General features: G+C 36.8%; 1 protein-coding gene across 2 annotated transcripts in view; it reads right to left on the bottom strand.

The window, feature by feature from the left end:
* Window positions 1–15735, bottom strand: part of LOC149851219 (calcium-transporting ATPase 5, plasma membrane-type-like) — a 217144-nt gene that overhangs the window by 21621 nt on the left and 179788 nt on the right. For both annotated transcript variants that reach the window (XR_016430781.1, XM_089999263.1), the window contains exons 21-23: window positions 14971–15081; window positions 14722–14892; window positions 10614–10673 (exon numbers count right to left, since the gene is read on the bottom strand). Coding sequence is in view for 1 of the 2 variants with exons in the window: in XM_089999263.1 (XP_089855389.1) it covers window positions 10614–10673; window positions 14722–14892; window positions 14971–15081 (342 nt within the window). In the remaining variant the exon portion in view is untranslated. The remainder of the gene's footprint in view (window positions 1–10613; window positions 10674–14721; window positions 14893–14970; window positions 15082–15735) is intronic.

The raw sequence follows: 15735 nt of genomic DNA on the forward strand, positions 1-15735 counted from the left end.
AATCCATAGGGATGTTAGTCTACAATATTCAAGACGTAGAGAGCAAAATTTTCTATGTGCATTACAAAAATACTCTGAAGTCTCACCTAGAAGAACGTCTAGAATCTCTAAACCTCTAGAAAAACTTGTGTCTTATGAACCTTTTTCACCCACGTATAGGGCCGCCATTACATTAATACAATCATATGTTGAACCATCATCCTATTCTCAAGCCAAAAATCATATAGAATGGATAGAAGCCATGAAAATAGAATTGGATGCACTAGAAAAGGCCAATACTTGGACGATACAAGATATCCCTCCGGGTAAGAAACCTATAGGTTGTAGGTGGGTATACAAAGTCAAAACCAAAAGTGATGGGACCCTGGAAAGATATAAGGCCCGTTTAGTAGCAAAAGGATATGCCCAAGAGTATGACATCGATTATGAAGAAACATTTGCTCCTGTGGCCCGTATGACCACTGTTAGAACTTTAATAGCCTTGGCCTCCATTAGAACATGGCCTATCTTTCAATTAGATGTCAAAAATGCTTTCTTGAATGGGAATCTCGTTGAATAAGTATACATGGAAGCCCCACCTGGTATTAGTATCCCTAAGGGTAAAGCTCTTCGTCTAGAAAAAGCTCTTTATGGTATTAAACAGGCTCCAAAAGCCTGGTATGACCGATTTAGTCATGTTATGCTTGATATTGGTTTTCAACCTTGTTTAACTGACACTGCTTTGTTTGTTAAGAAATCTGATGCAGACATCATTATTCTTCTTCTCTATGTAGACGATATGATCATCACCGGAGGCGACAAACAGAGAGTTGCAAATATCAAATCTCTTCTTAAAACTCACTTTGAAATGACTGACTTAGGTTTATTAAGATATTTTTTAGGCATTGAAGTTGCTTATTCTCCTCGGGGGTATTTGATATCTCAATCTAAATTTGCTCTTGATATCGTTTCCAGGTCTTGAATTACAGATGATAAGAAAGTAGACACTCCAGAAGTTGTCAATGTTAAAATGAAAATTGATGATGGAGAACTTCTTGATGATCCTACTCCTTATAGACAGCTTGTTGGAGTTCTTTCTTATCTTTCCATTACTAGGCTATATATAACTCATGCGGTTCATACAGCCAGTCAGTTTCAGCATGCCCCCACCTCCGTGCACATGGAAGCAATTTTGCATATTATTAGATACTTAAAATCCTTTCTTTCACGAGGACTCTTCTTGTCTGCTCCATCTTCATTAAATTAATTGCATATACTGATGCTGACTGGGGAGGTGACCCCAATAATAGACACGCAACTACTGGTTTTTGTGTGTTCCTAGGTGAAACCTTAATTTCGTGGAGGTGCAAGAAGTAGCAGAAAGTCTCTCTTTCCTCCACCGAAGCTGAATACAGAGCCATGGCAACCACCACTATGGAGGTTGTTTGGCTCAGACGATTGCTAGCGGATATGGGAGCTAAAGCAACGTAAGCTTCAAAGATGTGCTGTGACAACAAAAGTGCGATCTACATTGCAAGCAACCGGACATTCCATGAGCGTACTAAACACATTGAGATGGACTGTCACTATGTCAGAGAAGAATACTTACATGGAACCATTGATCTGTCATATGTTACATCAAAATATCAATTAGCAGACTTCTTCACCAAGCCTCTCGCTGCTCCCAGATTTCACTTCCTCTTAGACAAACTTTCGCTCATTGTACCGTAAGTTTGAGGGGGGAGTGTTAAAATGTAAATTGTAATATATATATATATATATATATATATATTATTTAATATTATTATATTTTCTTTTATTATTTTCTTTTTCTTAGCATCTAGTTCAATAGAAACTAGATATTTGATCCAGTCAAGTTCCTGTTGGAACTTGACGGTGTAAATAGCTGTTGGACTGTAGTCCAACAGCTATAATAAATGTTGTTGGACTATAGTCCAACAACTATAATAATAAATGTTGTTAGACTGTAGTCCAACAGCTATATTAAGAGACGTTGGTCTTCCAACGTCTCTTTTGGAGAGCTCAAAATGAGCTCTCCTCTCTCTTCCACTTTTTTGTATATATAGGGGTGAACCCCTTCAATGTAAACTACTATGCTTCTTAAGCATTTTGTTCATGAATAAAGTATTATTTATTTTTCAAGTGTTCTTCCTTTTATACCCTTTCAAGGGTCATGCTTGTAGTGTCTCCAATAGACACTTGTTTGTGAGTTATTCGTGCATTTGTTGAAGACCACCATTTCATTACATACAAAACCTCTTGCTAGACCAAATTTCTCAAAATGTTGTGACAAGCTGAGCATGATTGAAATCTATGCTCCAGCTTGAGGGTGAGTGTTGAGAATAGGTGGTTTTAAGTTAAGTCTTTTTATATTATAGGCTATTTGAAATTTTGTTTTCATAATGGGCTTTGATGTAATTATTCTTTTTAGCCTCTCACTATTTAACATAGAGAGAAGCCCTAATAACAAAGTTAATGAGTTTTCTCTTCCTGTCCAGTCGTCTCTCTCTCTCTCTCTCTCTACCTAGGGTTCGGTGCATCTTTCTACATATATATATATATATATATATATATATACTTTAACCCCCCCCCTCAAGCTTACAGTGCAATGACCGAAAGTTTGCCAAGGAGAAAATGGAAGCGCGGTGAACACAACGCCTTAGTGAAAAAATCAGTTAGTTGATATTCTGATGTCACGTGAGGCAGATCAATGACATTCTTTAGATATTCTGCTCTAACATAGTGACAATCCATCTCGATATGCTTCGTGCGCTCATGAAAAATATGATTCTTTACAATATATATAGCACTCTTGTTGTCGCAGCATAGCTTTGTAGGCCCCTGAACACCAACCCCCACATCTTTCAATAACTGCCAAATCCAAATAATTTTCATGGTGATGGTTGTCATGACTCGATACTCAGCCTCTGTGGAAAATAACAACACTGTCTGTTGTTTCTTGCATCTCCACGAAACCAAAGATTCTCCTAAAAAAGCACAAAAACTAGTGGTGGAGTGACGGTTATTTGGGTCACCTTCCCAATCAGAATCAGTGTAAGCAATTAATTTTAACTCAGAAGACGATGATAGAAATACTCTTTTATTTATGGATCCCTTCACATATTTGATGATTCTAAGCACAGCACTCATATGAACTGCTGTAGGTGCATGTTGAAATTGACTTGCGACATGTACTGCATGGGAGATATCTGGCCTGGTAATACTAAGATACATTAATGAACCAACAAGTTGCTTGTAAGGAGTAGGATTTTCTAGAGGAATCCCATCATCAATCTTCATTTTTGTTCCTACTACTTCAAAAGTATCACAAGTTTTGTCATCTGAAATGCCTGACCTGTCAATGATCTCACAAGTAAGTTTAGTTTGAGACAAAAAATACCCCCTGTGAGAATAGGCAACTTCAATGCCCAAAAAAAATGTCAGAAATCCTAAGTCTGACATTTCAAATTTTTCGGTTAGAGTAGATGTAATACTTTTTATCCCTATTGCATCATCCCCTCTTATTAACATATCATCAACATATAACAACAAAATTATAATACCTGCATCAGAGTTCTTGACAAATAGAGCAGTGTCAGTGTAAAATGAGACAAAACCATTTTCTACCATTACACTGATAAATCGATCATACCAAGCCTTAGAGGCTTGCTTCAATCCATAGAGAGCTTTTTGAAAACGAAGAACCTTACCTTTAGGCACATTCATACCCGGAAGAGCATCCATATAAACTTCATGTAAATCTTCATTTAAAAATGCATTTTTAACATCTATTTAATATATGTTTCATTTTTTAATAGATGCAATTGTGATTAGGCACCTAACAGTAACTATTTGTGCAACCGAGGCAAAGGTTTCATCATAATCAATACCATATTCTTGACTATACCCATTCGCAACAAGACAGGCTTTATATCTCTCAAGAGACCCATTACTTTTGGTTTTAACTTTGAAAACCCACCTACATCCTATGGTTTTCTTTCCTTTCGGCAAATCTAGGAATTCCCAAGTTTTGGCTTTCCTAAAGGCTCTAAGTTCATTATCCATTGCCTCCCTCAACTCTATCATTTTATTAGCTTCTTCAAAAAAATTAGGTTCTATATAAGAATGAATAGCACTAAGACATGCTCGATATTTAGGCGAGAAGGATTCAAAGGAGATAAATCTAGAAGGATTTCTTCTAATTCTCTTGGTTCTACGAGAGTTATTTAAAGAAAGAGATTCACTAGATTCACTGTATTTTTCAATTGCACTTTTAAAGTTATTTTTATCTCTATGAATATAAGTAATAGGCTCACTAGATGTTCTTTCGTCTATGGGAGGATCAGTAGGTCAATAAGAAGGATGGTTGTCTTCATCTATATTTTCTTTTTCACTAAACTCATTGAATTCATCATCACTAGAAATATCATCATCTCTAGATAGTAACTCAAACAAGAAAGAGTAATCCATATTCTCTTTATGGGATTCATCCTTCTCAAAACCACTAACGTTTTTTAAGAAAGTCACATTCCTAGAAACATACAGTTTGTCGTTCTTAATATCATAGCATCTAAATCCTTTTTGAGTTTCGGAATATCAAAAAAAATACAAGGAATGACTTTTGGTGAGAGTTTCTCATTTTTGTCAGTAAGGACAAAACATTTACATCAAAAAATTCTTAACCTATTGTAGTCGGGTTACTTTTGGTATAAAATTTCAAAAGGTAAAGTTTTGTTTAGATTTTTTGAAGGAAGGCGATTTATAGGATAAACGAATGTAAGAGCTGCCTCTGCCCAAAAACTTTTTGGAATGTTTTGAGAAATGAGTAAAGTTCTAGTTGTTTCAATAATATGAATATGTTTTCTTTTGGCTAAACCGCTTTGTTGTGGTGTTTTTGGACAAGATATTTGATGAACTATTCCATGGTTTTCAAGATAGTTTTTAAAATCATTTGAAAGATACTCTCCTCCGGAATCGGTTCTAAAGGTTTTTAAATTACCATTAAATTGATTTTTGAACATCATATAATATGTCTTAAACGATGCAAAGACTTCATGCTTATGTTTAAGGAAGTATATCCAACAAAATATTGAATAATCATCAACAAAAATAATATAGTAAGCAAATCCTCCATTAGATACCACGGGTGTCAGTCCCCATACATCCGAGTGCACAAGTTCAAAAGGTTTGTTTGTAAACATAGATTTTTGTTTAAAAGGCAAGCTTCTCATTTTTTCAAGAATGCAATCATTATAATTGAAATTACTTTTACAAAGATCCTTAACAAAATGCAAATAAGAAAGCTTGACGACATTGAGATGTCCAAGTCTTTTATGCCAAACATTTATATCTTTATGTTGGGCAATAATGCAAAAAGAATGTTTTAGAATTTGTAGAAACTCCATATAATAGAAATATTTTCTAGAGCCTTCCCAATCAACTTCTTGGACCGACGATCCTGTACCCAACATTTATTTGATGAGAACTTAACATCACATCCATGGTCCGAGAGTTGAGAAACCGAAAGCAAGTTTAAATTCAATTGTGGTATAAATCTAACTTTTTGAATAAAGAAATCTTGTTTTTTAAAATATCCAACTCCTTTGATTTCAAGAGAAGCACCGTAAGCGGTTGAAACAAATGATGAAAAAACATTTTTTGAATATTCGGAAAGTGCACAAAAAATTGGAGTCATATGGAAAGAGGCACCCGAATCTAAGAGCCATACCGGGAGGAGAAGGCATAGCGGCACCAGAGATAGATCCTTTGAGGAAGGGTTGAAGAGCCTCCACGATTTGATTTAAGGACAATGCCCCATTATTGAAAGTAGATGGACTCTCTTCTCTTTGTGGTTGAAATGTAGTAACATAGCTACCTTCTTCTTCAACTTAGGACAAACCGGCTTAATGTGTCCCGGTTCTTTACAAAAGTGACAAATGATTTCTTTATACTCCCTTCGCCGATTTCATCTTTTACTTTGTCCTCCTCTTTGAATTTGATCTTTGTTGAAATAAAGAGGCTTATATGACTTTAAATTGCTTATAGGTCTAGAGACGGCATAAGCACCTTCATTTTCATCTTTTTTTGAAGGTATGGCAAGAACACTTGGGTTTGATTTACTTATTCCCAAACGAGTCTCCTCTCCACTTAATTTGGTAAGAATATCTTCAAGAGGAGAAGTAAAGGCCGATAAGAGAGAAAACCTTATTTGTTCAAATTTGAGCCTAAGTCTATTAAAAAAGTTAAAGAATTTGTCTTCTTCTAATTGTTTGTGGCGAAGCTCAATGGCTTCTCCACTTCACTTAGGTTCGAGCATAGCAACCTCATCCCAAATGGAAGACAATTCGGCGAAATACTCTATAATGGTCATTTTGTCTTGTTAGAGAGTCATTTCGCCAGTTGTCTTCTCCTTTATGACAACCAAAGTTCTATTCAGATATCTCTTAATCCTAATCATCAGAGCAAGACCAAGCACATTGAGATTGACCAACATTTTATCAAGCAGAAAATTGAAGAAAAAGAGATTGAGCTCATTATGTTCGAACAGAAGATCACGTGGCCGATTTGTTCACTAAGGGGCTAAACCCCTGAATGTTCTTTTCTGTTACGGTTGCCTTGGCCTGTGTGTGCACGCAGGATAATTAAATATAAACATTTGAATTAGATCACCTTAGGTATCACATCTGAGTAGGTAGTGACAGACTTACAATTGTACACATTAACAGTTACTTTTGACATGCGGGCATTTACTTTTAGAATGCAATGGAATCTATGGTTATGAGATGTTTAAATTCTGCTAATGATGTTATATGTTAGTTAGTTTTCATAAATCGTTGTTGTCATAATATAGATTCTTTACTCGTTCTTGTATATGCTGAAAATCACACACGGCACCTACATCACATACTTGACACATGATATACCCGCAAGAAAAATTACAGTATTTCCTACTTAGACAATTGTAGTCTAATTCATATAAATTTACCATTTTTCAGGCGAAGAATAAAGTTTATGAGCGGCTGCGGGATTAAGCTTCGATCGAGATTTGATTTACTGTTCCTAGGATAATTTGATTTTCATTTGATTTATTGGTTCATGTCATTGAAACTGTGATGTCATTATTTATTTGATAATGAAATAAAATAAGTAATGTTGCTTGATTATAGTATCTTGTTGTAGATATTTTTACAAAAAAAAAACTCTGATAAAATATAATAATTTATTCATGTATTGCACTGAAATCATGCATATTCCTACTATGCATTAGACCATGCATCTTTACTTGTTTTCCTTAATTGTGATATATTGGTGAATGCATGATGTTTGTTCCCTAATGCATGTTAAATGTCCTTATTGCTTAAATTGTAGTCCTTGTTGTTTATTAAATTGTTCCCCCATGCTGAATAATTGTGTCCTATTGTATAAATAATTAATTGAGTTATGAAATTGTTATAATTGCATCCCTCTAAAATATTGCATGAATCTTATATATGTTTTTTTTACATATTTGTTTCATTAGAGGGATTTATATACAGGATTCTTTGGATTCAGACACCCTACTTTTGTGTTTTTCACAGTCTTAGATGCCTAGTGAGGCGACTTGCTTTTAAGAGAAGCTATGAGGGGACTACACGATTTCTTGACAGCTTCTTTTGGATAGTGTGACTTTTCTTTTTTTTTATTTATATTTTATTTACTTATGTCTCAGACTCCATGCACTGTAATTAAATAAAGTATGGTTTGGTTTGGTTTGAAAGAAGAGTATAAGATCCCTTGTGGTGGTGGTTGTGTTTAACTGTAAGGGCCCTGGGTTTCTGAAAATGTTTTCACACTTGTTTTAAAAAAAAATTGTCACTTTTTCATGGATACGAGTTAGGGTCGTTACAGGAATCTCTGTTGAAATTGTGGGTCGGTCGCTGGAAGCAGGGAGGTGGATGAGGAGAGAAGGAAAGAAGAGAAGTCAATCAATGGCTCCCCTTCTCGTTTTTTATGAAAACATCTTTTTTAATAACATTAAAATGGTCCAATAGGGCCTTTGACCCTATTTGACCAGATCATATAACAGGTGTGTGCCGCATCTGTGAGGTGCGCCTTGAGGCACATGAGGTGCACGCTTCACACATCGCAACATTGTTTTGGTGTGCGTTAAGGCATAATGTGTTTCACCTATCTTTGATGCGCGCTTTTTATGCCTCAAAGCACGCCTTTAACAACCTTGCTATAAACTTTCACAACCTCCTCAAATTGATTTACCATGTTCATACATGTCTTGCAATCCTTGCACTTCTCACGCTTCTGGTTGTTATCTATCAAACCAAGAGAATTTCATACATGTTGCATTTCTGAGTAAAAGTCTTGAGTGGACTTGTTCTCTTGCTTAATCGCCCTCAAATCTTGCATGAATTGTTACTGGTGAGCCTAAAATCTTGCATCCTTAGATTCTAAAAAAAAAATCATGGCAATTCTTTGTCCCACCGATCCAAGAATCCAAGATTTCACCTTTTACATTATTCATCTTCCACTCCATTAAGGTGTCATGGTTTGGGTCTCCAACCTTGAGCTTCATACTTGTTCCACCTAGGTGTCCTCTCAATCTCCTACCATCAATCACAACTATCATAAAATCTAACCAATATGCGTAGTTGGTCTCATCCAACTTCACTAAAAATAGTTGAATAGGCTCGCTTTTCTCAATTTTCATACCAAACCCCCAACTACAATATTAAAATGCTGCACAAAACCACAAATAGCACAAGAAATATGCTGCAGACCAACCAGTAGCATAAGAACAAGAGTAATAGGGAACACGACTCCAAAGGAAAAGATAATAACAAACTGCCGACCCTCAATACTCAACAAACATCAACATAAACCCTATCAAACGTGTAGACCAAATGCCAAAACAGATATATTGACACTCCGAATAGCACAGCACAGAACTTCAACTATCAACATCCGATTCCCAAAATATGTGAAATCTACGTGTGTTGTATCCTTGTCAAAACCACATCAAAGCTTCAAAACTGCAGCAAATCTGGCCAAGAGAACACTATCAAAGTGTTCTAGACTTAAATGTGATGCAATCTCACTCAATAAAAGCATTCTAATAGTTCAGAAATGAGATTCCTAAACTCAGGCCATAGAAATCCATGATATCCCTAAAACAGAAGAAAAATCCTAGAAAATCCAAAACACCTATTTCAATGAAATTTGGTTAATAAATCTTTTAAATCAAACTTCAGTGAATCCCCAAGTCAGATATCAGAAAGTCGAACCTTCAGAACCAGTAGTTCCAGTAAGGATGATGTCAGCTAGCATGACCCAAGACAAGAATGAACCCTCGATCTTCACCCTACAACGATCAGATCTCCTTTCTCCTATGCTAATATGGCTCTGATACCATATTTGTATTCAGATGCACCATGAAAATGAATAAAAGAAGCAGAAAGAGAGAACTCTACAAGTTTCACTAGAAAGAAAGTAAAATGGTTACACTCGCGCTTCAGAAGCGCGAAACGTCGCGCTTCCGAAACCCGTGGGGAAGCGTCCCCCTTTTTTGGGAAGCGTGATTCCCTTTTTTGGTAAACACGCTTCCCCATGCTTCCTCCTGGCTTCCCCCATGCTTCCCCATTTTTCATTTTTTTTGCTTCCTCCTCGCTTCCGGTTCGCTTCCTAGGTCGCTTCCGAGACGGTTCGTAATTTTCTTCTAAGTGGTCCCACGCTTCCTAAATTTTTGAAAGTGCCCCGCTTCCCGCTCCCACTTCCTTGACTGGTAACTCTGAGTTAAACTCCCTTTGCTCACAAAAAGACAAAAATGGTTGACTACAAAACCTTATGGCTAAGTACAAGAATACCCCTCTATAATAATAATATGTACAAGAGAAGAAGGGTAGCACAAATACTAGTACACAGGCTACATTAATCTCTCTACAAATGATCATGGATATCGAGCTGCTATTAAGTCTCTTTACAATCAGTTTTTCCTAGAGGCTAGAATTTATACCAGAAAACACTTCAGAAACTTATGCTCGCCCACTTGCTACATTTTATATTTCATGAAATTAAAGTTCTTTAAAAAAATATCAAAAGATATCACTTGCTACAATTTTATTTTTCACAGAAACAAAGAACCTGCGCTAAGGACTCAGCCAAGATAGTCTTGGTGAAGGATACAAATAAACTAACAATTTCATATTTCATAAAATCAGAGTTCTTTAAAAAAGTATCACTTGCTACATTTTACTTTTCCCACAAACAAAGAACCTGCACTAGGGACACTACGGCATGATAGTCTTGGGTTACCAAGCTCCAGGGGATAGTACACACTATCCAAGCTCTTACAAGAATACGGGGGATTTAAACAGGCAAGATTCACTTTCTCATAACCAGGACAACCATAGTCTCCTAGTTGAATAAGGTCATGATCACTAGCTTTCAATACCTTAAGACTTCAACCAACAAGGTCAAACACAAGAAAACACTAACAATGCCAATGTTCAAGATTGATAAAGATGGACAAGCCATCCTATACCAAATATCAAATGCTGCATACCAAATCCTAACCATTGAATGTCAAATACTGTTAATCAACAGAAAGAGAGCATAAAATTTACCTTCACTCCAGCATTTTGACAAAGGTTAACTGCTTCTTTCACACCTGGACGACAAGGATCCTGCAAGAAAATAAAGCACATTCAGGTTAAATACTTGAGGACCATTTCAGCAGCAGCAGACATAAGAAAGAACCATGTTGAGTTTATTTGGCTGCAAACAAAATGTTATTCATATGGCCAAGTGTTAAGAGGAAGAAAATATGAAGTTATCCATTTATTGTCATTTTTTGTTTCAAGGTTGCAAGAAGAGATATGAAGCTTAAAATTTCATATAGTCCATGAGTGGGAATGATTATGCATGGGCAGAGAGTAAAAGCTAGATCCTTTGTCTATAGCTTCTATTCGATTTATGAATTTATTCCTTAAGTTATCTCTTTGTTTTTTAGTGGTTGAAACCCATTCATTAGACAGGTCCTCCGCAGGTAGTTTTTCCGATGTGCGAAAAAACATCCTTTTTTGTATCATTTCCAAAAAAGTAGACAAACTGGGTGGATATGTGAAAGATATTATTTGTTTTCCATCACCTGCGCATGTGTTAAAAAAATATAGAGGCATTTCATTTCTTACAGCCTATGTCACATGGGTGCGGGTGCGGGTGCGGGGATTCGGCACTTCCAAAAAACTCGGGTGCGGGGGTGTGGCAGGGGCAAAAATGTAATATATATATATATATAAAAGGGGTCGTAAGCTCATCCATCACTATCGCAAATAGGAAAGGGCTTAAAGCAGATCCTTGATGAGTCTAGAGCTGGGGTTAATGCTAAGTTAGAATTATGGAGACAGACATTGGAAGCTAGAGGTTTTAAGTTGAGTAAGAGTAAGGCTGAATATATGGAATGTCGATTTAGTAAGCAACCAAGTAGTGATGGGAGTGTAGTGAAGCTTGGTGAGCAAGAAATACCGGTGAATGATTATTTCAAATATTTAGGATCCATCATTTAAAAGTATGGAGAAATTGATGGAGATGTAAATCATAGGATAAAGGTTGGGTGGATGAAATGGAAAAGTGCAACTGGAGTGCTGTGCGGTCATAGAATGCCATTGCAGTTGAAGGGAAAGTTTTATAGGACGACTACTAGACCCGTTTTACTATATGGTACGGAATGTTGGGCTGCCAAGAGACATCATATTCAAAAAATGAGTGTAGCTGAGATGCGGATGCTTAGATGGATGTGTGGAAATACAATAAAAGATAAGATTCGGAACGAGGAGATACGTAATAAGGTAGGTGTTGCACCCATTGAAAATAAGATGCGAGAGAATCGTTTACGGTGGTTTGGACATATTCGGCGAAGGCCTAATGATGCTCCAGTTAGAAGGTTGGAGAAATGTGAAAATATATTAGTTAAAAGCTATGTCACACGGACTCGGCTAAGGAGGTGCCGCACCCGAGTCGACACGCCCCGACACGGGTGCGGACTCGGGTGCGGCTTCGGACTCGGCCCGGACTCGGTCAACGCCGAGTCGGACTCGGTCAACGAGTCCAGGCCGAGTCCGTCCACATTTTGGACTCGGTCAACTTTGACCGAGTCCAAAAATGTCTCTAAAAAACTAATTTTTTATATTTTTTTTTAAAAAAAATATATAAAAAAGGCACTGTGACTGTGCAGTCTTTGCAGTGTGCACAATCACAGACTGTGCACAGTGCACAGTCTTTGCAGTGTGCACTGTGCACAGTCTGTGACTGTGCACAGTGCACAGTGCTGTGCCTGTGCACAGTCACAGTCTGTGACTGCACAGACACCTGTGGCATTTTAAAAATAAAATAAAATTATATATATATATATATATATATATATATATATATATATTTTTTTTTTTTTTTTGCCGAGTCCCCGTGTCCAAAAATTTTAAAATTGTGCCGCACCCGTGTCGCACCCGCACCCGCACCCATGTGACATAGGTTAAAAGAGGTCGCGGGGTAAGCCTAGGAAGACTTGGATGGAGATGATACGAAAGGATATGAATGCTTTGAACCTCACCGAGGACATGGCATTGGATAGAAATGATTGGAGGAAAAGGATTCATGTGGAAGACCCAAAATGAATTTCTTTTTTGGTTCATATCGCTGACCCCAATTGTTTTGGGATGAAGGCGTAGTTGTTGTTGTTGTGTTTGTTGTATAAAGGGGGTAGGGGGAATAGGCGGGTTTTTTTTTCAAATTTTGCAGTTGTCAGCAGCTGACAGACAGCTGCTGCAGCTGACAGAACAGCTGTTGTCGGCAGCTGACAGACTGTCAGCATAATTTTTTTTTAAAAAAAATTCGAAGCCCATTTGGGCAAATTTTTTTAAAAAAGAAAAATGGACCTTAATGATCCTGGGTGCGGTCAACGCACCCAGGATCGGGTTGACCGCACCCGGTGCCGCACCCGCACCCGCGTCGAGTCGCGTTGACGCGGGTGCGGCACCCTGCTAGCCGAATCCCTGTGACATAGCTTACAGCATTTGAAAATCGATCGTTTTCTATATATCATTGCCCCAAGTGCAAATAGGATTCAAAATGAAATTTCTGACCTCCAGAATTTGAACTCATTCTATTGAGATTCAAATTTTGGAATGCAACTTTTTCCCACTCATTAAAATAGCTACCAACAACCATAGTATGCCAGCTAATTTCATGGCAAAGCCTAAATTTGAGGTGAAACAGATGATCAATGTTTGGTTGGTTCATAGTAAGTGGATTACAACCTCAAGCATTTGAGAAGGGTGGGTTAAGGTTTTGAAAGTGTTCAAACATGTGGTATGAAGCTGTGCAGAAGTGAGCTTATCAAATTGTGGGATGATCTACAGATCATCAAAACACACCACAAATAGACATTCTCAAGGCTATATGTTCTGGCCACATCTAAATTCTATACGACGGCCGATTTTTTGGAAGATGTGGGGAGTTGGCAAGTGAATATTAGAAGAGGGTTTACTCAGGTGAATTTGCAGAATGGCTGAAACTCATGCATGCATTGTGTGTGTGTGCATGTATTTGCATTCACAACCACTCCACTTTCTAAATCATGATAATTTTCGTGGTGAGGCTCCAATTTAGTTTCAATGTGCTTGCCCAACAAGCTGAAGACATTGCACATCTTCTTAAAGCCAATTGAACCTGTGTTAAGAAAGCCATAGCAACAAGATACTTTCAAAGAGACTTTTGCCTCTGAATTTCTTTCATGGAATAAAGGGCCTCTGGTGCCTGCCTTTGACTCTGATTATCACATCACAGGTTGCTTCCAAAGAGTTCACTTCCAAGCAACACATGCCATCTTCAGAAGGGAAGCGGCATGAGAAGCTGATTTCATAGAGAAGCTGTCCCCATTCAATCATACAGATCCTGAATCTATGTTGTGGAGATGGATGCACCGATCATACTCACCAATATCAATCTTGGCAAAGGTTTTTCTTGGGGGTTTTCTTTTCAAAAACTTGTTTTTCTTGGGAAAATATCAGAAATTTTAACATTTAAAAAATACAAAATCAATAAAAAAAAGAAATAATTCATTTTATAGCATTTTTCTTGCAAAAATATAAAAAACAATTAGAACAGTTGTTAAAATTTAAAATAAGCACAAAAGAAAAAAATACTCAATATATATAAAAATAGAAGTTTTTCGAAAATCTTGAGAATATCTCAGGAAAAAACTGCGATATTGTATTTTCTGGCAATATTTTGAAAATTATCACGAAAATATCAGCTGACATTGAAATACCGCTAATGCCACAATATTTTCAGAATACCAGCAACTATGGTTCCAATATGTGCACACCGCACTAAAACAAAGATCACAATAGGTCTTAAGCCACTCAAAACACTGGAATGGTCCACAAGCCTTTTCCAACTTCATTTTTGGACAAGGTTCACCTAGGCAAAACATGCTTTATGAAATGCTATCAAGGGAAAACAGTAGCTTCAGCAATAGGATAGGTATCAAATAACCATCACAAGTGCAACCACATTCTATGTTAACAAATTCATTTCAACAATGGCAATATTTTTTTGCTAACCACTCACTATAATCTTTTCACAATGATTGATACTTCTGTTATATAGTGAGAACTGAGAAAAAATAATGGATGAATTCAGAAATAGTTACCACTATAAAATTTCTCGCTTTACCTTAATTCCTACAATTGCCAATAAAACAAGTTCATTTTCTGGTATCACCCACTGTTCCCGCTGCTCTGTGCCAATTGGAATATCTTTTACATCATAGTATCTGAAAGCAAAGGCAACACAGCGCAGGCTCTCTCCTGACATCCTTTCAATGACATCCTTGAATTCATTCACCTGCAATGAACAAAAAATTGATCTTCTTAAATTTGTCTCAAATAAAACCAATTTAATGAAATGAAAAAGGATTTTGACCTTATCATCAGTACACTGCTGAAATGAACCATATTCGTCAAGCCAATGGGTGCAGGAGGCAAGCACCAGCTCTGCAGCACCTTTCCAGTGTAAATGCACATCTGACTCAGACTGCAGCTCACAATAAATGTGTTATGTAGAGGACGATAAAAAACACCCTATCTGGAGAGCAGGAAAACCAATAAAGATCACAGGCAAATTTTGAAAGACACTCCTTTACAAAAAATCATATTTGAACCAGAACATATTACCTCAGAAAGTCAGTTATACCATACAAGTGGAAGATCAGGCAGCACATATCACACAACACTACCTAGGAAAAGAAAGTTACTAAATCGTACCACAATGGCACACATAGATCAGAAAGATCTACACGTTATAGCAACCATTTATAACATAGCTGAGCACGAGCATATATAAACTTGCAAGTTCCACATTTAGATGTGTATCCTTCATGTTCCCACCATTCTTTCCTTGTTGTGAATAGATCTTAAGAAGCAAAATGACTATGACACATGTTAAGAAATGTGTAATATTGATACTGTCTTGTATTTTTTTGTATATACCTAAGTATACTAAAGTATACTTATAAGTATTTTTCATGCATTTATTTTGTATTTCTGCTGTATTCAAGGTATACTAGAGGTATAGCTAGAAGTAATTCTGTTTATATAGTTTTTGTATGCTCATGTTATACATGCTACATTAGATGAGGTATACTTGAGGTATACCAATGTGATTAGGCAAGCATTAGGTTACTTGTAA

Source organism: Nuphar pumila, chromosome 1, assembly GCF_984573655.1.
Source record: "Nuphar pumila chromosome 1, dmNupPumi1.hap1.1, whole genome shotgun sequence".
NCBI lineage: Eukaryota > Viridiplantae > Streptophyta > Magnoliopsida > Nymphaeales > Nymphaeaceae > Nuphar > Nuphar pumila.